This window comes from Schistosoma haematobium, chromosome ZW, assembly GCF_000699445.3.
Source record: "Schistosoma haematobium chromosome ZW, whole genome shotgun sequence".
NCBI lineage: Eukaryota > Metazoa > Platyhelminthes > Trematoda > Strigeidida > Schistosomatidae > Schistosoma > Schistosoma haematobium.
The window spans coordinates 11,394,168-11,420,714 of NC_067195.1; the positions used below are offsets into that span (position 1 = coordinate 11,394,168).

The 26,547-nt window shown below is 38.2% G+C and overlaps 1 protein-coding gene across 2 annotated transcripts; it reads right to left on the reverse strand.

Annotated features, from left to right (window-relative positions):
* Positions 1-1,476: 1,476 nt before the first annotated feature.
* Positions 1,477-26,109, reverse strand: MS3_00002771 (uncharacterized protein; the record flags this gene model as incomplete). Of its 2 annotated transcripts, XM_012941625.3 has the most annotated exons (6): positions 25,216-26,109; positions 15,944-16,105; positions 11,317-11,729; positions 7,075-7,225; positions 6,112-6,243; positions 3,099-3,310 (listed from the first exon to the last, which is right to left on the reverse strand). In XM_012941625.3, exons 1-6 carry the CDS (start codon positions 25,841-25,843, stop codon positions 3,099-3,101), a joined length of 1,698 nt encoding a protein of 565 aa, XP_012797079.1. In that variant the 5' UTR covers positions 25,844-26,109. The 2 variants fall into 2 exon arrangements, with proteins under 2 accessions (XP_051070386.1, XP_012797079.1); XM_051210399.1 differs by having other exon boundaries at positions 1,477-6,243; positions 7,075-11,729.
* Between the last annotated feature and the right edge of the window lie 438 nt (positions 26,110-26,547).

Here is a 26,547-nt window from a genome sequence, read left to right on the forward strand (position 1 = left end):
TGAAAGCAAAATTTATTGTAGCTACTTAAAGAATCACTCTAGTGTATGCCTATACTACATGTGCTCTTATCACAATTCCCAAGTGACTGAATAATACGCTATTGGATCCCTGCTCAGTGGTCTAGATGATAGCTCGAAAGATTAAATGTGCTGGGTTCGATTTCCTGTAGTGAGGTTTTGAATATGTACTAGGACAAAGCAGCTGTCCAGTGCTTCCAAGTTTTCAATGGTTATCTTAATTTGGTCGGTTCGTAATTTCACTAATAGCTAGCAATCTCATCAACTGCCACTTTGATGACTAGTGTTAACGTGAATAAGGGAAAGATAACCCATAAATGGAGGTTAAAAATAAACCAGTTAGTAAAACATGACAAAATAAAGGGAAAATAGAACAAAAAATAAACTAACAAAACAAGTAGTCTGAAAAATTTGTTCAAGAAATAGAGTGCCTCTTCCGATAAGGGATTGTAGAATTCTAGTGAGAAGCCGTTACCAAAGGAGCTAAACCGTGTCACGCGTGAGGAAGATACTAACAAATAACAATGAAAGATGGTCGTTCACTATCGTGCATTCATTAAAGTTAGAGAGTAACACCGTTGGATGCCGGCTCAGTGGTTTAGAGGTTAAGCGTTCATGTGCGAGACTGAAGGTCCACGAAATTAAATGCTCTGCGGAAAACAATGAAATACATTATTTCTTCCTGTAGAAGTTCAGGCAAATTCACCACATGGAATATCTCAATTATTTACATTTTAGTCATTCAGATTAATCAAATATAATTTTTATATTTGATATCTTCTATGGGCTTGGCGCTTAATATCTGTCAAATCATTTATTCGACTTTTAACGAATACTCGCATAAACATAACGAGAATGTGTTCTAATAATGAATACATTCACTTTGAGACGATTAAAATGTACTAAGTCGACTGTGGAACAATTATTTGAAACTGGTGTAAAAATAAGTGAGGTACTTAAGTTCACCTTTTTACTGTTTACGTTCTAGGTTGAATTGAGAAGATAAAGTACATAAGCCATATCGATAGATGAAGCCAATTAACAAGTTACCAAGTAAAATGATATCTCAGTATATTCAGTCTACATTTTGGGATTTGTGTTCAAGAGCCTAACAGCTATTGAATAGTTTTTTAGATTGATATTATCTATTCACTTTACAGTCGAATGAAATCAGTGGGATTCGTCAAATCTTTTATTTTAATTATTCTAAATCCAATTTTCAATTTTATCTACACTCAATTCAAACTCCATGAAAAAGAAACATGACGATTCAGTTGACTTTTACCTTCAACTTTAAATCCACACAAATCGTGCAAAGTGAATTTCATCTATGAATTAATTACGAAGTTATATCCAGAAATATTAAGGAACGGAAAAAATAGGATCTAAATTGAAATAGAGAATGAAAATTTCTTAGCTGTTAACCATATTATATGATCAGAGCTAACAAGAGATAATTGGCATCGAACTTGGGATGAGCTTTTGAACATATATTCAGTTATTCTAATGGCTAAACACTCACTGCGAGAACTTAAGATTATGGAGTTCGATCCCTGGTTTGTACGCCAAATGAGATTAATCAATTATCAAAATAACCTGCAAGTTAAACTAATTTCCACAAAAATACATTTACTAAAAAAAACTAACTTGAATAGAATTTAGTACATTTTATTTTATTTATAATTGTTGTGAACAGACAACGCAAATCATATACACGAAAATTGCATTTCGGTTGGATAAAAGGAAAGACTAAGAATAATACACGCAATCGAAATACATTGATCAATTCATAGGCAATAAACAGTGGCAGAATTAGAAAAGGATGCATGAAACAAGAACAAGAGCGAAAATGTTGTATATTGGATCTTTTAGTTTCATAATTTATATAACAATCAGAGCAATGAATACAGATTCAACAATGCGCACATATTGACATTAAGAATCTCATCCAAGAACCAATTCAACCAGTATTGAGATCACCCTTATGAGAAAGAAACGCCACTAAGTGAAATGAATCACACATTAATTTATTCGAATATTAACTGGTAGAGAGAGAGAGAGAGCGATAAAAATAGATATAGACAATCGCATGAATATGCTTTCTGCTTGCACTAAGTGGATTGGAACACACACAGAATTTACAGGTATTTCTACGACGGTAGAGTGATACTGACATTGAATAGTTTGTTTCCAACTAAAAAGGTGTATATATATTCGTAATAAGATGTTTACAGCAGTAGAATAGTGATACTTCTCAGGTTACATCAGATATACACTAGGCATTAGAAAAAGAAAGAAAAGAAAAGAAGGTATACTGGATGCACATTGTTATAATAATTAGCTTTGCTGTGTGCTGGAATTGTTTGCCAACTTTACTCTTCATATTGTACACACAAAAACAAAAACGTTTGGTAATGTAATTATTTAAAGGTAGTCTAGAAAAAAAGCATATTGAGAGGATTAGAAAAAAGTTACATTAAAAATGCGATATACATAATTTACAAAAACCGAATAATAATTATAGAATACATATAAAACGAAATCAATTAGCAGTGTTACTGATATACACAACTTAGCTAAAATGAGTAGATTTTGAGAAAATGCAGAGGCCTATATAGTAATCTATATGCGAATTGGAAGTATTCATCGGAAATTACGATTGCTATTTTCTTTGCCTACGAAAGCAGAAGCAGTATAACTTTTAAAATACTGGAAGGATATAAATATAAATGTACGACAGAGTTGTGGGACACAAAACATCAGTATTACATAGAAATTTAATGGCGCGGGATATATTTGTAGACAACAGGATACTGTGTCATTTTTTAAAATCAGAAAACAGTAGATAGAAAACACAAAGGTAGGAGAAATTAATGACAAGAGAGGTAGCTAATAAAACAATAAACAGATGCATGTACAATACACGTTGAACAATCTGGCCACAAAAAGTGAATATTTAATATGTACATAAAGAAAAACCAAGAATTCACAGGAAGAAAAATACTTCACCGGAAATGTACACGTAGTGAAATATTAATATGAATTAGGAATGATTATTAAGAAAAAAGGAAGATTGGATCCTAGTTATCTAGATATTGAGCTTCTGTGTGCGTAGACCAGTTTTCAAAAACATCATACAAAGAACGAAATGTAGGACGATTCTCTGGTCTAGCGTCCCAGCATTTTCGCATAAGATTGTATAAGTCATCAGGACAAGGATGTTCAGGAGTATGAGGACAAGGTAATCGATAACCTTTTTCAACCTCAGCTACTGTCTGACGGGTAGTCATTCCTAGAAGAAAAACAATGGACAGAAATGAACAGATTTTAAAAAACCACATATGCATGCAATAAGACTACGGAAACAAAGTTATAGGTATTTTCCCACATCCCCAAGTACAAATTATTTTGGTTACGAGAAAATACCTTTTAGACAGAAGCGGAATGGAAAAATGCCGAAATGGACCGATAAATAGTAACAACTAACAAAAAACGTTTATCGGTCTTACGGGTGAGAAAATATGATTTGTGTGGATGAGGTCCTGTTATGGAGGATAGGTTTCAGTATTTGACGAATGAATATGATGATATGGCTGACAGATGAACCGAAACCATACTATGCGATCAAGTGATAGCTGCTCATAAGATTGACTTGTCGATGCACACCCGCAAATGAAATATTATTAAAAAAAACCATATGGCAGCAAAGAAGTAGGTTTCACCTCGAGTAAAATGACATGATTAACTCCAAAGATATTAAATACAAGAAGACGTGATTAGATGACATTTAATAATAAGTACGAGGTTGGAATCCGTAGGTCACTCACTCACCAATCAAATAAAGAGACCTGATTTTCAGCATTAATTATTACCTGTCATATCACGTTAACATTGTAATTCAGTTTAATTTAACTGAGCAACCATTGTACAAATTAGTATGCTCACACTTTGGGAGACTGTTTGATGAAGGTTACTGTTAATATGAGGGGAAGGATTATCTAAACAATGACAATTAGTATTTGAACCTGTGTGAAAGTGGAAAGAGGAGAACAACGAGTTAGTTAATGGTTAGGGAACTTGGGTTTAAAATATCGTAAGTTTGAACTCCGTATCACTACTATTCCGAATTCGACAATTAAGTAATACTATTTAGTTAGTACTAACTATACGGATGAACAAATTATGACTGAGATAGTGAACTTGAGGTCACGGCGCATCGATCGATAAAGATTGCTGATGGTTGATGATTTCATTAAGGAAAATAAATTATTTGCGAGTTAGATTGTTAATAAGACTCATACGGATTAGTATCTTTACTGATTGTTCAACTGCAAAACAGAAAAAACCAAAAACCCATCTCAACCTATTCATTGAAAACAGTATATAATTTGAATTTTTTCTTTTGTATGATACATTTTTCTTCCACATTAACATTATGATTGATAAGAAAAATTGGAAAAATTTTCAAAATCGTTTAGAGAATCAAGCAACTTATCACTAGACCTTATGGATGCATACAAAGTGTGGCTCAAAGCCCGTTACATAAATCTGTACTTGGCAAATGACTAACATTAAATAATAACCACTAAAAATATGCATATTTGATCAGGAGTCGTTGGTATAAGGACGAAACACGAGCTCTGGATTCCATTGCTAGCCACATTTCATCTAATGTCAGTCAGTTACAACGTAGGATCAGGCACACACATGTATCGGTCCAAGTTTCCACACCTCATTAGTACAGCAAGACGAACACCGGATTCATAGAAGTAGTTAACTCAATGGTATAATATATAAAGGAAAGATTTTATGTAAGGATGTAGTACAGAAAGAAAGAATTAGTTCGTAGAAAGAAATATGTGAAATAATTTTAATCTCAGTTTAAGGGAAGACAAAGAGTGTATACACCTACGCCATTGTGATCGATTCTGAGCCATGTCACCCACAGTCATCTAATGTACATAAACTTGTATAATAATGGCTATATCTATACAGTCTGCACAGGATGCTCATACACCAACCAAGACTGATTAAATCACAGTCGACAATATCAACAACGGGATGATCGAGAAAATATTTCAAATTGAATTAAATCTCATACCCATTGCACAAGTGAGTTGCTATATAGATTCAGTAGCTAAGTGGATAACCCGATGGCATTTGAAGTGAACGGTACTCGGTTCGACTCCCGGGGTGAACATAAACTCTGGGATGCAGGTACACCCAACTGAAGAGTAGAGCGGAACGCATGTCATCCATTACACTGGTAGCCACATTCTATCCATTCTACATCACCAGAGATATATTATCCAAAAAAATTAAGAGAAAGCACAGTTGGACAAATTACTATCAATCCATTTACAACCTGACCCCGAATGCGTTGAATAAACCAATTCCACAGTATCATTATATTTCACTAATCAACAGACAAGAAGGATATTGTACATAGTTTTGAACTTTATTGTGGCTATAAGAATTTCTGATTATTAGATCATTGGAGTTAGGTATTCAAATCTCTTACTGATCATGAATATTCGACAAATAGTTGGCTGCGACTAGCCCTTATATATGCCCTGGTACGGCCGAGGATGGGGAGAGTCCGCTCTCCCTCTCCAAATGCTCTCATATAACCACGCGTATACAGCCACTGTCAGGGAAGTCCTACTCACTGTCTTCTCGTGGTGGGGTGTTGTTTACGAAATTGGGAGGACGAAAAGCGAATGTCAGGCTCTTGAACTGGGTTGGCGGATATGGAGGATTCACCTATGGGGGTTGGAAAACCCCGATTCGAAACCAGTAGTGCACATGGGCTCCAGGATCTTGAGGGAACAAATGGTGTATAAACCTATTGCTGGGCAGTATTCACAGCCCACACACAAATCAAGTGACTTGTGTGGCCCATATGTATTCGGTGCTCCTTTGTACCAACATTTATGTGTCCAAATAAATAAATTCTATATATAATAGTAAGCGATGAGAAAAGACTTTTCCCACAAATCAAAATATGTAACATATAGAAATAAGCCGCGAGTAATCAAAATATCGATTTTTTATAAACGGAATGCAAAAATTTTGATGAACAGCACTGGTTACCTGGATAAGGCGTTCCACCGTAAGTGACTATTTCATACATCAATATACCAAACGACCATACATCAGACTTTATACTAAAGATATGCTGTAAAGCCGCTTCTGGAGCTGTCCACTTAATAGGAAATTTAGTATCTTAAGGGGAGAGAAAGAAAAAAATCAGTTCAACAATTAGATGAACTAAAAAACCAACTTCATATAAATATTAAACTGGTAGGATAAAAAAAATCTTTTCTGTTGTTATATAAACTATAGGTAGGATAAATAATAAAAATAACATTTTGTCGTATGTATCTAGTTTACATAGAATTTGGTATAACTGGAGGTCAAAAAATAGTATGAGCCACACAAAAATATTTGCGTGTGGGCTGGCATATTGTTAAGTTGCCTAAACCGAAACAGATGGGTTTTACCAAGTAGTTACTCTCAACGACTCTTTAACAAGAACGTTTGGCCAGAAAGGCAGTGGAATAGCATCAGGTTTTGTCTCAGTAGTCAGTGTCCAGAAATAAGTTCATAACTCAAACAGAAGGTCCTAGGTTCTATCCTCTGTCTGGGGGTGGCTGTCGGTGTGAATTGGTGAAGAGTCCTATACTAGGACGAAACGGCTTTCCGATGCTCTCCGGTTTTTAATGGCGGTCTAGGAGCAGTTCATGATATAAAGTCCATGAAAATTGAAAATAGTTAACAATCAAGATGAGATTGTTAGGACAACTTCAAAATCTGGGGTTATTTATCTATATCCGTGTTATTTCGAAATGGAGTAAATTGCAGTGCCCTATTAATTAGGTTTTTAGATGTAATTATTAATTATTAATTAAAGTATTACTTATAAAAACGTTTCAACAATGATCTTAACGGTGAAAATTCAACACAGTGTGTGATTATCTTTCAGAAGAAATTGTAAATATTTCGGTTTCATAAATCCATTACACAATGACAAGCGAGAAAGCAGGTTTTTCTTACTTGGATCAGCATGAGAATCATCGCTAATAATTTTAGCCAATCCGAAATCTGAAACTTTAACTGAGTAATCTTGATCCACTAAGATATTAGCTGCACGTAAATCTCGGTGAACAGAATTCATTTCTTCCAAATACGACATACCACTAGCAATCTGTACGATTGAAATTCAAAAAGAAAAAAGGTTAATCTGAATTTAATTTAATTAGAAAATGTAGTGAACATTAATGCACAGTCAACCAGTTGTAACGCAGAAACTGGTACCTGTATATATTGGTTCAAGTTGCGATACCTTATTAGCACAGCGATGAAATTGTCAGAGGGAATCCCAGAGTAGTACAGGTAGTAACAAGATTAACGGTAATAGAAAAGATTAAAAATTCATGACACAGTTCGAGAGGGAAATATAAATTAGTTAAATCATAAAATAAATTTATGAGAAACTTAGGATGTAGGGGGAAATAAGAGTAACTGCACCTGCGTCATCGCGAACGATTTTAAAATCTGTAACGATTGGTTATGATAATCACGTGGATCCTAACCGGGTAGTCTGCACCTACCTACATGGCTGAAACCAAATAGTTTGTGGATAGATGTCATGTCTTAGTTGGACCACCCTTAGCTTTCTTCCAACCTACTCTTACATCAGCCATATCGTGCATCAAAGTAGTTGGTGGATGAGCGTTTATAATACACGTCCTAACCATCTCAGTCAATAAAGATTAACCACGTTGTCAATTGATTTAGCATGCTTACGTATAACCTTAAAATTGGTAATTCGATTGTACCAAAATATCCGAGCATTTAGTCAGTTGTCTACAACGTAGGACCAGGCACATATATGCATCGGTCTAGGTCTCCACACCTCATTAGCACAGCAAGATGGACAACAAATTGATAGTAGTTACTTCAACGGTAGTAATATATAAAAGATTGTATACAAGGATATAGTACAGGAATGGCGCAGGTGCATACACTCTTTGTGTTATCCCAAATTTTGATCTCCTTATTCCTCCTTGTCTCTTTTTTTCTCTTCCCAAATTTATTTCACTGTATTATACTCTTTAAATAACATCTCCAAACACTAATTTTCCCGATTACTGCTTATACTCTTATTACCTCTACCACTACGGGATTTGAATCGACCACTACATCTGTGTGCTAATGTGGTGTGGCAACTCGAACTGATGTACGTACGTACGAAGTTCTACGTTGTTACTGACTGAGTACAGGAAGAAATAATTAGTCCGTAGAATGAAAGATATAAGGCGATTTTAATCTCGCAGTTTAAGGGAAGACAAAGAGTGTATACACCTACGCCGTTGTTGTCGATTTCGAGCCATGTCATTCAGTCTCCAACCATTGGTTACGATAGTCATGTCGACCCCAACCAAGTAGTCTGCATCTACCAACATGGCTCATACTAGAAGTTAGTGACTTCAAAGACTGATGCCACGTTTTTGTTTGACCGCCCCTAACTTCCATCCGTCTGCAACATTAGTCAGCATTGCGCGTCGTGGTAATCGATGTTCAGGTATACGTAACACGTAGCCAAAACATCTCAGTCGATGAAGATTTACAACCTCATCAACTGGTTTACCATCAAAATAAATAAATATACGAGCAAGGCTCCGAAGACAACTGTAATCGAACACTAGTAACCTACGAATACCCCCTACTTTTAGAAACCATGTTCTATATATGTGACTCAGTAAACAGCTATCAGCATATATATTCGGGCTTTTTGGGGTAGACTATTGTCAGGTAAGGTTTACGTGGCAATACGCAGTTGTGCGAAACGAAAGTGGATCACATTTCGGTAACAAAAAAAACTGGATATATGTTCCGTGTTATTTGGCACTCGTCAGAAAGATGTACAAGTAATCTTGGTAGAGCTGAACTTTGGGGCATCCAACTTATTTGAGCCACTGTTGACCTTTTTTAGGATTGAGATGTTCACAAATGATTGACCATTGAGTCGTGGCTAATGTTCCGTTTGTCAAGTCTTTAGTGATGATTAGTAGGTCAACCACGTAACATCTCAACATGTTCAGGTGATGATGAATCACTCAAACTAGTGGTCGAATCACAACTTCGTTGATAGATTCCAATCAGCACTAAGAAGTGATTGATAAACATGGCATCAGCTAATACTTCGTGAATTGATTTAACTAATAAAATATAAGCTAATACATTAAATGTCAGTATAGTAATGCTTTGGGTTTTTTTTTGAAAAACAATAACAGTCGTAGGAAGGCACACAAAAAGAAATATAGATAACTAGTTGTAAATCAATCATCTATCAAATTAAAATAAACAAAATACTGTTACAGTTTCCTCCCAAGAAAGCAAACAAAATTGTATCTACTTATTACACTATATATAATAAGTTAAATTCACCAAACACCAAAGAATTAGTATGTTTCCAATGAGCATCCGAAGCTAAACTGAAGTGAAGGGAGAACACTTCAAAGATTAATATTTTTCGGCTATTTTTGAGTGATATAAAATACACGATTCGTATTTTGTCGTAAAGCGAAATATTGATAGATTATTATGATAGGAAAAAACCTTCAAATTGAGTAATCTATTCTGACATCGTTATACCTAGGATAAATTAACACAAAAAATGTAACATGCTATCTTCCTTATTATTCCTTTTTCATATTATTTTAATTTCATAAATTACAATACATCGTCCCATGGAATACATTGATTAATGTCAAATAAATATAATAAGACAGACAATTTGACTTTATCACTGTGCAATAATCCTAAAATAACAGACCGTACGTTAAATTCATTGCAGTAGTCTTGAGCGCTATTAGAGATATGAGGGCGGTTATCACTTCCCGGTTGCCCACACCGTGGAAGGCTTTTCCTAGAGGTACGTGAAAAGGGAATTGGGTTAGTTGGTCTTAGTGACCTGAGTGTGTGACCGCAGTGTCTAAGGAACAACAGCCTGAGGCCGGTCACACACGACCTTTTTGTGAGTAACTGTTGTGTTGGCTCCGTACTTGTTGAGACCTTATCGCCGGAGACGGAAATCCGTGGGATAAGGCGAGGTGTGCATTTTTAGGGTCGATATTTTCTAACCCCATCCTTCGTTTGTGGGAAGAAAGTGTCGCTGTTATGTTGGTTGTCTGAAGGAAACACCTTATTGCCGTCACACCTCTGTACAGTCAGCAGTACGACTTCGCCCTCGGACCTTGTTCAGTGTACAACGGTCACTGATAATACTACCGAACGTAAATATGATAAGTTTGTATTCCCGAACAGAAAAATATTATATATGTGATTTATTTGCCAAATGACAAGTACATGTTTATCTAATGAGTCACACCTTGTGTGAGGTCTATTTATACTAAGTGGGGGTTGGAATATCAGAGATATTGGTTAGAAGTTGAATGCACTAACCACTAAGTCATTACTCTACACAAGTATTAAATAAGTTTTCCATAGGTTTTCCATGGTGGTCTAGCTTGAATCGACTCATGATTTCAACCTGTGAAATTTCTAAAACTCTCCACAAAATCCATTCTGATAATAATCAACTGCTCACTAGTGACTGACTTCAGGAAAAACTCCTGGAGTTCTAGTGAGAAGCCGTTACCAGTGGAGTTCAACCAGGTCTGTTGTGAGATATCAACTCACTGAAGACAATGGTGTACGGTGGCGCAACTTCGTGGATTGGTTGAAGTTAGACATTAACACAGTTGGATGCCGACTCAGTGTTCTAATTATTAGGTGGTCGCGCGCGACACTGATAGGTCCTGGGTTCGAATGTCTCGAGAGGTGGGATCGTGGATGCGCACTGCTGAGGAGTCCCATACTAGGACGAAACGGCCGTCCACTGCTTCCAGGTTTTCCATGGTGGTCTAGCTTGAATCGACTCATGATTTCAACCTGTGAAATTTATTAAATAATTATCAGAAATGCAACCCGAGATTTATGATGTTGAAGTTGAAGAATCAACATCTAGATTGTTTCTGAACACTAATCTATGAAATCTTCACCAGTAAGTGACATCTAACTTTTCAACATACCACTATCTTTTTTGTCAGTTTAATTATTGTGCCAATTAGCCTCATCATTTTTTACAGATACAACAAGGACGGCAAGCTAGTAAACAAAAACAAACAATATATCATAATTTAGCTTCTGAAGATGGTAAAAACTTAACTTAATCAAAGCGAAAACTAGTTGTACAAATAACTTAAAATAGTAACAAAAATGTACACACACCTGTGCCATTATATCAATTAAATCATCCAAAGTCAATTTATGTCCTTCTTCTGTACGTAAAAAATCATATAAAGCTCCTTTGCGCATTAATTCAGTAATAATATAAACTGGTTGGTCTTCCGGTTCAGTACATACGCCCAAAAGTTGAACAATACGTGGATGATGAAAAGCATGCATAAGGCGTGCTTCTTCAATAAATCGACTACGATCTGTAGGATCGAGTCTCATTTTAACTGCTACTTCGACTGAACCATTCCATTTAGCTAAATAGACTTCTCCAAATGTACCTTGACCCAACTTTCGAATTCTTGTTATGCTATCACGATTAATTTCAAAATCACGAAATTGCACGGGTGGACGATATGCACGTGGGCATGGGATAGACAATCGACAGCATAAACCATCTGGGTGTACTGTAAAACAAAATATTCGCGCCATATTTAAGTGAATGAGAAAAATATTTTAAAATCTGATAAGTAATGATTATGAAAATAAGTTAAAAAGAGAAATCTCTTTCCCCAAAATGTCAATTATACTTTAGTGTTTGGAACAAATTTACAATGTAGTGACGTTTTATTTAAGCTTTATTCATTCTATAAAACAAATAACCTAATCTAAACAAGACCGTTTTATCACGTTACTTCATTCACCAGAATGTAGCTAAACGGATTACCATACGCAGGTTGAACTAAACTGTCACATTTTGTTATTTTACTTACCAATTTCATCTCTTTGTGCTAATTTGGTATTACAACTTGGGCTGATGGATATTGCTGCCGGTTCTTAGACTGATGATAACGGACCGACTGACTATTATCAATCATCAGCATCATTTTTTCAGAGGTAATTATTTACCTCAAGATGGAAGTGAATGGATTATTTGGTACAAAGGAACTTCTACACAGTGAAGCTTACTGTTTTGCAGAAACCACTCATTTACTGAATAAGATGGAAATAAAAAACTCTGATGTTTGTTTCCATATAACATTATTCCAAATCAAATAAGCTTGAAAATAAATAAATCACTCTTGTGTGAGAGTGAATTTTTCACAAGATGCTGATCAAAACAATTTTCGAATTATATATGAGAAAACAATGACATCTAGTGAATTAATAATATTATCCATCATAAAAACTATAGCCAAATTAAGAGCTCTATAGAAATGTGAGGATGAAGTAATTTCCTGAATAATATAATCTTACTTGCGCCTGTTACTCCTCTTGGAGGAGCATAGGCCGCCAACCAGCATTCCCATCCAACTCTGTCCTGGGACATCCCTTTTCCAGCTCTTTACATTTGTTATTCATCCTTTTCATATCTGATTGTATTTCCCGACGTAATGTGTTCTTTGGCCTTCCACTTTTCCACTTCTCTTCACTATTCCAAGTCAGCGCTTGTCTCGTGATGCAGTTTGATGGTTTCCTCAATGAGTGTACTATCCATTTCCATCGTCTTTTCCTAATTTCCTCCTCAGCTGGAAGCTGACTTGTTCTCTTCCACAGAAGGCTGCTGCTGATGATATCCGGCCAACGGACATTGAGTATCTTACACAGACAATTGTTTATAAAGACTAGTACATTTTCGATTATGGTTGTGGTAGTTCACCAAGTTTCAGCTCCATACATTAGAACAGTCTTGACGTTCGTATTGAGGATTCTAACTTTGATATTAGTTGACAGTTGTTTTGAGTTCCATATGTTCTTCAACTGTGGGAATGCTGTTCATGCTTTGTCAATCCTCACATTTACGTCTGCATCTGATTCTCCTTGTTTATCGGTGATGCAGTTCAGGTACGTGAAAGATTCCACATCTTCCAGAGTTTCTCCATCAAGTGTGATTGGATTGGTGTTCTCCATGTTGTATTTGACAATCTTGCTTTTGTCTCTGTGTGTGTTGAAGCCTACAGATGCATAAGCTGCTGCTGCACTAGTTTTCTTCATCTGCATTTGTTCGTCTGTATGGGATGGGAGGGCTAGGTCATCTGCGAAGTTCGAATCGTCCAAATGGATCTGAGTTGTCCATTATGTTTCGTGTTTTCCCTCAGATATCAAGGTCTTCATAATCTAGTCGACCACAAGAAGAAAGAGAAAGAGGTAGTTCACCAAGTTTCAGCTCCATACATTAGAACAGTCTTGACGTTCGTATTGAGGATTCTAACTTTGATATTAGTTGACAGTTGTTTTGAGTTCCATATGTTCTTCAACTGTGGGAATGCTGTTCATGCTTTGTCAATCCTCACATTTACGTCTGCATCTGATTCTCCTTGTTTATCGATGATGCAGTTCAGGTACGTGTAGCTTTGTGTATACGTTTGTGTAGAAATATTGTTCCGCCTATGACCAATTTGTTGAATGCACACAGCTTTGCAAATCTTTCCTAATTTTCGTTTCTCTCTACCAGTCCATGTCGTCCCATGATATCTTTGGCGTTTAGATCTCACATCAGGATGGTCAGGTCCTTCCCTGGGCACCTCGCTGTGATCGATTGCAGCCTATCGTAAAGCTGATCTTTATCTACGTCATCGCTATCATTGGTGGGTGCATAACATTCGATAACATTAATTGTAATCCCCTCCTTCTTTGATGATTTTGGATCCGTGAGATTCCCATCCCACAAGTGCATTCCGTGCTATTTTGGACAGCATTAGAACAACTCCCTGAGTGTGTGGAGCATCTTCCTTTTCGTGACCGGAGTATAGCAGCATCTCTCCCGTATCTAGCCTTTTTTATCCAGCTTGGGTCCAATGGGTTTCGCTGATTCACAGTACTGCCAAGTTGTATCTCCTCATTTCCGTTGCTAGTTGACTGGTCTTCCCAGTCTCCCACATTGTCCGGACGTTCCATGTACCCATAAAAATTGTTGCTTTGGTTGTTAGAAGGGGCATCGGCTTCGTGACTTCCAAAGGAACTAGGCTTTCATCATGAGGCGTCATAGTTGTTCTAAATGAAGACATTCTGAATCCCAGGGCAGAGTTTAAATGGTTTGAATTGTTTTTTCCTGGTTAGCGTTTTTTTAGAGAGTGTTTTTTACGGAATGGGGTCCCTAACCCCACGCCCAACCCTCCTTCTCTACCCAGGCTTAGGACCTACAGTAAATGTAGAAGAGCTACAGGCGGAATGTGATTGATAACAGCTTACATAGTTTTGATAAGACTTTCTGCTTAACCATTGGAACAAAGATGTCTGGAAGCAGTGAATAAATGTTTGTACTTAGTAATTGAAGAAGTCATGAAAAATACCTTAGGCCACGTTAAGTATATCGGTTGATAAATTGATTCCTACTGGTGACCAATAAAAGTGATTGACACCAGTTGAACAAGAACAGAGAAAGTCAATTAACAAGATAAATACACATAAATAAACGAGAAAGTGAAGAGGATCATTAGAGTCGATAATTAGCAATGCGTGGAAGAGCAACGACAACGGAAAAAGATGCAAGAAAAGGAGATATAAAACGACTATATGATACGACGAAGAAACTGGCAGGGAAATATAATAAGCCAGAATGACCAGTCACGGACAAAGAAGGCAAGTCAATCACTGAAATTCAAGAACAGCGGAACAGGTGGACAGAACACTTCGAGGAACTCTTAAATAGACCAGCCTCACTGAATTCATCATATATCGAAGCAACGGATATCATACCTGTATGGAAAGATATTTCTTTTGTATATTATTTATCTAGTTCCAATACACCATCTTCATGTGTGTCTACAGTCTTCTTTTTGTCTTAGACAAATAGTTCATTAGTAGCTACTAGAATACGCTTTAGACAGATCCAGGAATTTCTATATCGTACAGTTCATTTAACACCACTGCTAATTCTACAATGTCGATTTTATTTCAGGCTCATTGAAAAATATAAAGCTATAGACATGAATTAAACTGTTTTGCTTAAAATCATTACTGATGACTCGACTATTTTTGGCAAGAGTGATTTTTGATGCTATAAATAGTGGTATGGATGATTTTATAGATTTATCACCTTGATATTGATCACAGTATTATGAAAAATAGTTTCCATACCGAATATTTGAATATTTATGAGAGTTATTATTTTGGTTTGTATAAATGAATTATTAAAGCTCTTAAGAATTAAGTGAATCGACTCAGATTGCAGTAGTTTAAAGTTATGATTGAAAAAACTAGTCATTGTCGCCAGAAAATAATGTACAACCATTGAACGTTACAGTGAAACCTACATTGAACATAATATCCAGCCATTTGGTAGATTTGTTTCTAGTCTGGAGACAAAATGATGTTAGGGGATTTTGATGACAGGAATGTGTATGAGAGGTTTCGAGAGAGAAAACAACAAGGAAAATCATAATTCAAAGACTCACCAGTCAGATAAGCCAAAAATTTGATCGAAAAATGAATGTAGGCATCCTAATTCTTCTGAACGATCCTTTAGCTCCCAGGATAGTTTAAATGGTTTAAATTGTTTATTCTGGTTAGCGTTTTTTAGCTAGGTTGTTTTCTACGAGATGGGGTTGCTGACCCCACGCCCAACCCTTCCTCTTTACCCGGGTTTGTGACCCTAGAAGAGCTACAGGCGGAGTTTGAATGATGTAATGGTTACAAGAAATCATAAAAATAAAATTATGTGGAATATCTAACATTATACCTGTATAATAATTTATGAGGTCCTGAATATTCGGGAAGGTCGTGCGAATACTAATAAAGAAGCCACCGTTATTATCAAGGATCCGAATGCGATAGTGTTTTACAACCCACATATTTTTTTCGGAGTCATAATGTCGAACAGAGAGTGCATAATTCTGGGTTTCTAGATAAAAATAAGAAAAAACTGAAACATGATGATCATACAGAAAAGAGAGCAACAATATTACCTCTTTAACATGAATATAAATTATATCCATAAAATAAGGACAATTCAGTGACATGTTAAGAGATTGTTTTTTTAATATGTAATTGCGTAGTACGGACGATGGTAGCAACAATGTCTTTTACCCTAGCTATTTGTATTATCAGGTGACGAAACAAGACATACGCGAACCCTATCACTTTACTTAAGTTTGAAAATACATGAGTACACAGATAGATATAACGTAGTACCCAAGTTACTACACTTCAGAAATTAAAAGAGATTCTATCAAGCAGCACAAAATAAGGATAAGCATTACGGAAATTAAAGGCGAAAGAAAATAGTGAAAGCGTAAGACAGAGTATATAATATGTTAAAAGCCTCAGTCAGTCAGTAACAACGTAGAACTTCGTACGCACGTACGACCAACTACAGAGTACACTAAATAAAATCCAAAACCATAAGTCAAATTTGAACCGCTTATTCTGATTGCTATTCTTTAATTACCACAAACACATGTTGAAAGAACGTGTGAAATTCACCCCTGGTCACTGTTCTAGTCTACTATTATGACAGCCAGCATATGAGTGACTGGAGAAGTCTAATATGTTACAATTCATGAATGTCCATAAATTTACCAATATACAAATATTCGAGAGGAATTCGCCAGATACACATATATTAAGCGTTGCATGGCGAAAATTCTGGAGATAATCAAAGATTGAGGATGTGAAATGACAGATGTAGATACTTAAGGCCTAAGGAATATAGATTCCTTATTGAATGTAAATTATCATTTTGGTTTTATAAGACAATATGACGGCTTTTGCTATGACCATTCGAGTCTTTTATTTATTCAAACACACAAACATTGTCGCAATGGGCCATCAAATGCATATGGGCCACACAATGAGGTTCTAAGGAGATAGAGAATGGAGGATGGGCTTAATAAAAGAGCAGCAATCAACAAAAAATAGCGTATGAGAGTGAAATAATAATATTAATAATGGGAAAAGCAGTTCAGGCAAGATATATACAACCCGAAAAAATTCGTTCAGTTAGGGAAATTACGTTTACTTTAATGAAGTAAAAGAAACATACTACAGGATTGCCACTGGCTTCTATTCTGAGTCATGTCTGAAAACGTCTCAAGCCAATGTGTTGCACCATATGTAGGACCCCAACCTGGGGGTCGCGAAGGTCCAACAGAAGCCAGTCCTGCACAGCTTTCTTTTATACCACGACATCAAGTCGTGCAACGACTACCTCCCTGCTTTTCCAACCGGTCACAAGGTCGGCAAATGGTGCGCAATGTCGAGTTCCTAATGCATGTCTAAGCCACTTTTCATACAAACGAAGGATGGGGTTAGAAAATATCGACCCTAAAAATGCACACCTCGCCTTATCCCACGGATTTCCGTCTCCGGCGATAAGGTCTCAACAAGTACGGAGCCAACACAACAGTCACTCACAAAAAGGTCGTGTGTGACCGGCCTCAGGCTGTTGTACCTTAGACACTGCGGTCACACACTCAGGTCACTAAGACCAACTAACCCAATTCCCTTTTCACGTACCTCTAGGAAAAGCCTTCCACGGTGTGGGCAACCGGGAAGTGATAACCGCCCTCATACCTCTAATAGCACTCAAGATCACTGTTTTCATAATCGATTTCCCTCTTTAATTCCCATTATTTCTCTTACCTTTACTTTCAACTCGAAACTTCCTTCTCAAGTGTCACCATGGCCAGAGATTCTAGTGCGCGAAACACTGTCTCAAGTCTAATGAAACCTCGCTCCAAACTACACGTTGGAGCCTTTAACGTACGTCCCTTGTGTGAAATCGGCCAGAAGGTCTCCTTGGCTAAAAACCTAGAATCTCGTACCATTGATGTATGCTGTGTCTTCGAAACATGCATACAGGGTCCTAGTGTGATCACTTACTTGACCTCACCTCGCGCAAACGGAGCCGACGAGATACACCCTCCGTTTATCTAGCGACTCGATGGCTAGCTCTCGTGAACTGGCGGGTGTAGGCATAGCACTGAGTGAGAGGGTAGAAGAAATACTTTCAGATTGGATCCCTGGATCCGATTAAACAACCCCGTAGGAACTCGAAAGGATAGGGATAAACGTAGTTGCTTTTTCGTCATTTCTGCCTACGCTCCCACTGAATGAAGTGGAAGATGAATTTCATAGAGGGCTTTCTGAACTTCTTCAAAAACCTAAACACTCAGTCATAGTACTCGAAGCAGGGGACTTTAACACCCAGGTAGGTAGCTTAAACCAAGCAGAAAGACATTGAGGTGGGTATTTTGGTATTCCGGCTCAACGAACAGATAATGGTAATCGTCTGCTGCAACTGTGCTCAGACAATCGTTTATTTTTAGCAAGCACTAAGTTTAAACATAAGGAGAGACATCGTCTAACATGGCGATCCACTACACCAAACCAACGATGGACTCAAACAGACCATATTGCCATCGGTCATAGTTGGAGAGGCTCGGTAGAAGCATGTCGCTCGTTCTGGAATACATGTTTGGACTCTGATCATGTTCTAATACGAGCAAATATTTGCTTGCGCCTCACTGGACGCAGAAAGACTACATTAAGAAGACCCATTTGAGTTGAACTTAGCGATGAGAAAGTCAAAGGTAGATTCCAGGAACAACTGAAATTACACTTAGGCAATTTCGAAAACAAGGCTGACCCAGGTACTCTTATTGCTTAGTATTTTCGGACACTACTTCACTCGACCAGCCCCCAAATCAGAACACGGTTGGACAGGAACGTATTTACATTTCAAATAAAAAGGTTGGGTGGAAGTAGTAATCACAATAAGAAAAGCGTTAGTATATTCATAATTTCTACATAAGACTCTAGTCTTCACCGAATTTCCGCTAGCACTAACTGGTTAGAAAATAACCAATCAGCGTACCCCCATCACAATCCTGTACGTGGCATGCTTTAATCCAATCTATATCCCGCTAACAGAAAGATATACGAACAGCTATAGAAACAACAGCGATATCTATTGGTCATTTGAACCAAAGGGTCACGAAAAACCAGTGGACTTACGATGTCTTGCACGGATAGATTGTCATAAACTCATCCTGTTAGGTTTCGAACACGATGACGAGCGAAAACAAATGAAATCTAGGTTAACCAAAATTCTTTGGAACCATCGTGAGCAGTAGTAGGTAATGAAAGTAAAATAGATGGACTGTAAACACAAGAAAATCAGGCTGGCTTCAGACCTAGTGATGGCTGCACCAACCACATTCATAATTCGTCAGGCTTTAGAACATAGATATACTTATCGGCGTCCGACAATGATAGTTTTCCTTGACTTGGAAGCGGCATTTGATTTTGTAGACCAATAGGTTCTGCGGCAGTGTCTGTCATTGAAAGGTGTACCTCAAAAGTACATAACCTTGTGAAAGCTCTTTATTCGAACTCTACTAGCCGAGTCAGAGCTTATGGTGAACTGTCATCTGATTTTGCATCTTCAAGTGGTGTCCATTAATGTTATCCATTATCTACATTTTTGTTCAAATTCATCATAGACCTACTGATAAAAATAACGTTCCCGTTGTCTAAATATTTGGGAATCGATTTACCAAGAGGCCCACTTACTGACTTAGAATACGTAGATGACATAGTCCTGTTTCATGAAGATGCTGATAAAATGCAGTCGTTTGGTAGCATTCAGCAACAATGCCAGGATGTTTAGGATGCAAATTGTTGCTTAAGGACTGGCCTGAGTCAACACCTGAACTAAGGATAGGGATAGGGGTAATCGAACGCGTCGATAAGTTGACTTATCTTGAAAGTCTGGTCAGCCCAAATGGTTTGGTGTCTGACGAAATTTCTGCACGGATCCCAAAATCTCGTTTGGCTTTTACCAACTTACGTCACCTATAGCGAAGGTGAAATACCAGTCTATCAATTAAAAGAACAAGTACACTAAGTAGCAGTTCGTTCTGCTTTACTTTAGGGCTGCAAACTGTGGCCATTAAGGGTAGACGATACTCGTAAGTTACTATTATTTATTTATTTAAACATTGGTACAATGAAGCACCTGCCAAGGTTGGAATGGACATCACCGGATATGAAGACATCATGGGACGACACGGACTGGGAGAAAGGAACGAAAATGGTGAGAGATTTGCAAACCTATGTGCCTTCAATAAGCTGGTCATAGGCGGAACTATATTCCCACATAAGCGCATTCACAAAATCACATGGACTTCACCGGGTCACACCACGCAAAACCAAATCGACCATATCTGCATCAAAAAAGCTCAGGAGGACGATGGAAGACGTAAGAACCAAGAGAGGAGCTGATATAGCATCAGATCATCACTTGCTGGTCGTCAAGATGAAATTGAAACTCAAGCAGTACTGGACAACGGAGCGGACAATATCACAAAAGTTCAATACGGCCTTTCTTTGGGATACTGACAAACTCAACGAATTCAAGATAGTCCTCAGCAATAAGTTCCAGGCCTTTCATGATCTACTCAATGGAGAAGGAACTACTATGGAGGGCAGCTGGAAGGGGGTCAAAAAAGCAATCACTTCAACATGCCATGAGGTTCTGCGCCACAAGAAGCACCATCACAAGGAATAGATCACTGTTGATACACTGGATAAGATTCAAGAAAGGAGGAACAAGAAAGCAGCAATCAATACCAGTCGAACAAGAGCAGAAAAAGCCAAGGCACAAGCTGAATACACAGAAGTAAACAAGCAAGTGAAGAGGAGCATCAGAACTGACAAACGTAAATATGTGGAAGATTTAGCAACGACGGCAGAAAAAGCTGCAAGAGAAGAAAACATGAGACAACTGTATGACACGACAAAAACTCTCTGGAAATCAACGTAAACCGGAGCGACCAGTGAAAAGCAAGGAAGGCAAGGTAATCACCAGCATTGAAGAGCAACAAAACAGGTGGGTAGAACACTTCAAAGAACTCTTGAATCGACCAGCCTCACCGAACCCACCCCAATATCCAAGCAGCACCCACAGACCTCCCAATCAATGTTGGTCCACAAACAATTGAAGAAATCAGCATGGTCACCAGACAAATCAAGAGTGGCAAAGCGGCAGGACCAGACAACATTCCAGCAGAGGCACTGAAAGCAGACGTAGCGGCAACTGCAAGGATACTCCACATTCTCTTCAGCAAGATTTGGGATGAGGAACAAGTACTAACAGACTGGAAAGAATACCTGATCAAGATACCAAAGAAGGGCGTTCTCAGCAAGTGTGATAACTACAGAGTCATCACTCCTCTCTCAATACCAGGAAAAGTCTTCAACATAGTACTGTTAAGCAAAATGAAGGACTCCGTAGACACCCAAGTTCGTGACAAACAGGCTGGATTCCATAAGGACCAATCGTGTACAGACCCAATCGCAACTCTACGGATCATTGTGGAACAATCAATTGAATGGAATTCATCACTCTACATCAACTTCATTGACTACAAAAAAGCATTTGATAGCGTGGATAGAACAACACTATGGAAGCTTCTTCGATACCACGGCGTGCCTCAGAAGATAGTCAATATCATACGGAATCCCTGTGATGGATTAAACTGCAAAATTGTGCATGGAGGACAATTGACAGACTCGTTCGAGGTAAAGACCGGTGTCAGGCAAGGTTGCTTACTCTCACCCTTTCTCTTTCTCCTGGTGATCGACTGGATCATGAAGACGTCAACATCTGAAGGGAAACGCGGGATACAGTGGACATCTAGGATGCAGCTGGACGATCTAGACTTCGCAGATGATCTGGCCCTCCTATCGCAATCGCAACAACAAATGCAGGAGAAAACGACCAGTGTAGCAGCAGCCTCAGTAGCAGTAGATCACAATATACACAAAGGGAAAAGCAAGATTCTCCGATACAACACAGCATGCACCAATCCAGTCACAATTGACGGAGAAGATTTGGAAGATGTAAAAACTATCAACAAAAACCTGCTATGGGAGAGAATAAACGGAATCCCAGCGGAGGAAGAAATTAGGAAAAAGCGCTGGAAGTGGATAGGACACACATTGAGGAAAGCACCCAACTGCGTCACAAGACAAGCCCTCACATGGAATCCTCAAGGCCAAAGGAAAAGAGGAAGACCAAAAAACACGTTACGCCGGGAAATGGAGATAGACATGAGAAAAATGAACAAGAATTGGATGGAATTAGAAAGGAAGGCCCAAGACAGAGTGGGTTGGAGAATGCTGGTCGGCGGCCTATGCTCCATTAGGAGTAACAGGAGTAAGTAAGTAACAATGAAGCACCAAATACATATGCGCCCAACTTCGTCATTCGATATGTATGAGGGCCAGAATACTGCTGGGACGCCCAAACCGAAGCAGGTGTCTTTCCTAGGAGGCCACTCCTCGAATTTTTGACCTAGAGGTCTAGTCCACAAAGCAGAGAAGCAACGTTAGGAGATACACTCTCTTGGTAGAGTGACCAACAATAGGTTCATACACCATTTGTCCCCTCGAGATCCAGGAGCCCATGTGCACCATCGGTTTGGAATTGGGGTATTCCAACTCCCGTAAGTGGATCCTTCATATCCACTAACCCGGATACAGCGCCAGGCGTTCATTTTCGTTCTCTCAATTTCATAAACAACACCCACTGCGAGAAGGCAGTGAGTAGGACTCCCTTGTCAGTCGCTATATACGCGTGATGATATGAGAGCATTTCAAGAAGAGCTGACTGTCTTACGCCCTTTGCCGTACCAGGGCATTTGGGTGGTCAAACGGAGACCAAGACAAAACACTAAAAGCTGAAACTCGAAATAAATAGCTTTCGAATTCGGTAAACCTTTAAGTCAACTGGTTTCATGTGTAAAATCTCAACTACTGTTAGCTATCGTTGGGGTTGATTTGGCGAGGTGGAGTAATCAGTCTACGATGTCTTTTTTACTCAATTAGGTTACAGATATGGTCTTTAGCCTGAAGAATCTCTTGCCAACGCAGATAGCGGTGACTAACAACGTAGGACATGGGACGAGTATGGAATGTCACAAGTTGCCACGCTTCACATCAGCAGACCTAAAGGAAGTGAACTGGATCAAAAGTACATAACCAGATGGTATAGTTCTCTTTCGTGAAGATGAGGACTAAATTAAACTATTTGAATAACAGCAGAAGTGCTTGGGATATTTTACGTCTTTCAAATGCAAAACGCTGCTTTGTAAATGATCTGTGCTAATGCTTAAGCTGACTATAGGATACATTGCTAAGCACGTCGACTGCTTTATATGTCTTGAGAGTTTCCTTATACATACACCTTTAGTCGCAGCGGGGATGTCAGTCCTATCATAAAGCCCAGGAACTTGGTTTATATGATCTTTGAGAGTACAAAGCATGCATAAGTTACATGCAATTGATTATAGGTGTCTGAAGCATTGTTCGGGCATGCTAGGGTCACTAGGAGCGATTCTGACATTAGATGTATGATACCCGGTAGATGGTAGTGATCGGACTCAAGCATCAAAAAAGACAAGTCACGAAATTTTGTATCAGCCAATTAACAAGACGAAAAGAGAGGTTTATACAACATCGTCAATAAAAAAACAGGTTTAAGTACTAATCAAAGACGGATCATGACTAGCAGCTTATTCCAGGACGTGTGTTTCATCCCATTCGGAACTCGTCAGCTGGATGTACCTGCATCTAAGAGTTGATGTCCACTCTTGGACTCGAACCCAGTACCGTTCGCCTCAAACGCCATCGCGTTATCTAGCTGACGAGTCCCAAACAGGACAAATCGCGCATCCTGAGTCCCACTGCTAGCCATTATCCATCTTTGCTTAGAATGCTTGTGAATTAAGGCAATACGCACAGTATGCACATATGCCAATAAGTGGCTGATCAATTGCAGTCCTGAACATCAATAGGGAGATCCAAGTAAACAATACCAAATGAATTTAGGCTTCAATACATTTTAAAAGAAAATATTTCCGACTTGGTAAGAAAAGAATGGAACAATACAAAGCTGGATATTTCGAAGTTAGAATCAATACATCAGCGTTTCAGAGGTCGTTGAATCATATCATCTAAGATATGCGACTATTGGCTACAATTAACTCGTGGGTCTTAAACCATTGTCTCTTCTAATTAAGAGATGACGCGAAACAGTTAACGTCTCGGCTTAAGAGTGTGATATCTTGGTTTGGTTGTTTTAAATCTATTGGCAAGATAGTCGCTTGGACACACTATGCATGGGCACGGTTACAAAGCGACCAGACACTTTCAAGTATCATTTATTTATTTGAACACACAAACATTGGTAAAAATGGGCACCGAATACATATGTGCCACACAAGTCACTTGATTTGTGTATCGTGGAAATATCCCGACGGTTTCAAAAAAATAATTGGTTACTTGCCGTATAAGATTAATTGTTTGTTGCTTTTATAATTGATCTACTATCAGTTTTATTTCTCAGCTTAAAATATCCAAAAGATATTGTCCCGTTTAGTGGAAATACTAACAAAATGAAGTCGCCTGATCGCCCTGAGCAATTGTAAAAGTGTCTGAGATGAGTTTCCCCCAAACCGCGATCTTGTCCTAGGATCAGTCATTATCTACTCCGTCTAATAATGGGGGAATGAAGCAAATTAAACGAACAACCACTTCACTTGTCTCAGAATCTCGGTGAGATATATATCCAACGAAATCTTCGAATCGATTCTGGTCTTGCATTACTTTTGGAAAATTACGTTACTTATAGGGCCGACTGGATGTCCATTTGCTAACGAATTATATATATAATTACACGGCACGTATATTAAGATGACAAGAAAGAGAAAATTCACCGTGAATCGACTAGTGATAAACGTGGATATCTAGTTAGCGAACCATAATTTGATCCAAACAATGACTTTCGAGAAGTTACAAGTGTTATATACTCATTTCTCATATTATGTCTTATATAAAAACCACATAGATCTAACATTTCTAAAATATGAGAACTAATTCAGGATGTCTCTCGTTTGAAGTGGTACAAGGACTACTGTTATACAAAGGTCAAATTTTCGGATAACTCACCTGAACTAGGTCTAATAAGGTATGTTCCTTTGGGGTTCCCCACTAGCAAAAGTTTTCGATCAGCTTCACGTCGACCTATGTCATACCAGGCATCCAAGCTAGTTGGAAGTCCATCATTCAGACAGACGTAGTTACTGGGTATGTACCCACTCATTCCAGTGTCGGAATGTCTTGCAAACCACCATGCATCAGACATACCAGATATAACAAACATTATATCTCCTTTCTGGAACGAGAGGTCATCTTGGTTGTGGCCCTGATATGAATAAAGGGCGCGGACCTGTACCAAAGGTCTCGCTTGGACCCCAATTCCCCCCGGAGACACGGTAGATATTGCTGACGTAATTGCATTATTCTGACCAGCTACACAAGTCATATGCATATCAGCCACAACATTCCTCGAGACGGCAAGAGAATTTTTAGGACCGAGGTTGTACAGTGTCACTTGGTTGACGTTCGTTGGAGCGATGTCGGCAGTAGTTCCATTATTCGTAACTTCAAGCGTTTGGTGACAAAGGTACTTTGCCGCATTGTTTGCGGTCGTTGGAGTCGAACCTAGGTAATAATGCGAACCCCCGTCGTTCTGACTTTGTTTCGTACTCCTTTGAAGACACAAACAAATTCCCATTATAAGAGATAATTACTATTTTTGTTTGGTGCTTTTAGAGTGGCCATTAACTGTCACAAAAAGCATGCGGCAAATGTGAAAACGCACAAAGCGCCATGGTCATTGTAGCTGGCCTTGGATATAACATTGGCAGAAACATCAGAGTACTTATTTAAACAAGTTATCAAGATACGTCTACATGAAGAAGTTAGATACCTTATAATATAAAAGGTGGATTTGTTTACACTTTGAGAAAACAGACCTTCCTGTTTTCACAATCACGTGTTTTCAAAAAAATATTATCTGCTCATGTGTGTTGTTCTAACTTCCACTGTGGAGCTTCTCAATGTTTACTGAATTTATTATTGTTTATATCCAAACCCATATTTGACACTTTTACCTACAGTGAGGTTTGTAAACACTTTCCATACATGTTTTATTACTTTGACTGTCATCAGCTTTGGTTTTGGAAACCCTCAGTTTTCTGTGATTACCTCAAAGAAACTGGCGGTTGACGTCTTTATCATGTGCTGAACACTTCAGTTCATGACAGTGGGACCATTTGCACATATATGGCTGTTGACTGCTATTAAACGAGCCATCTTGGATCAACGTCTCCATGTTGACTCTTCGTTGAAGCTTGTTATTTAATTTGGCAAAATAAGAATGCAATGTGGCAGTCTTATGAATCGGAGTAGAAATTCTGTTAACTTATTCGTTATCTT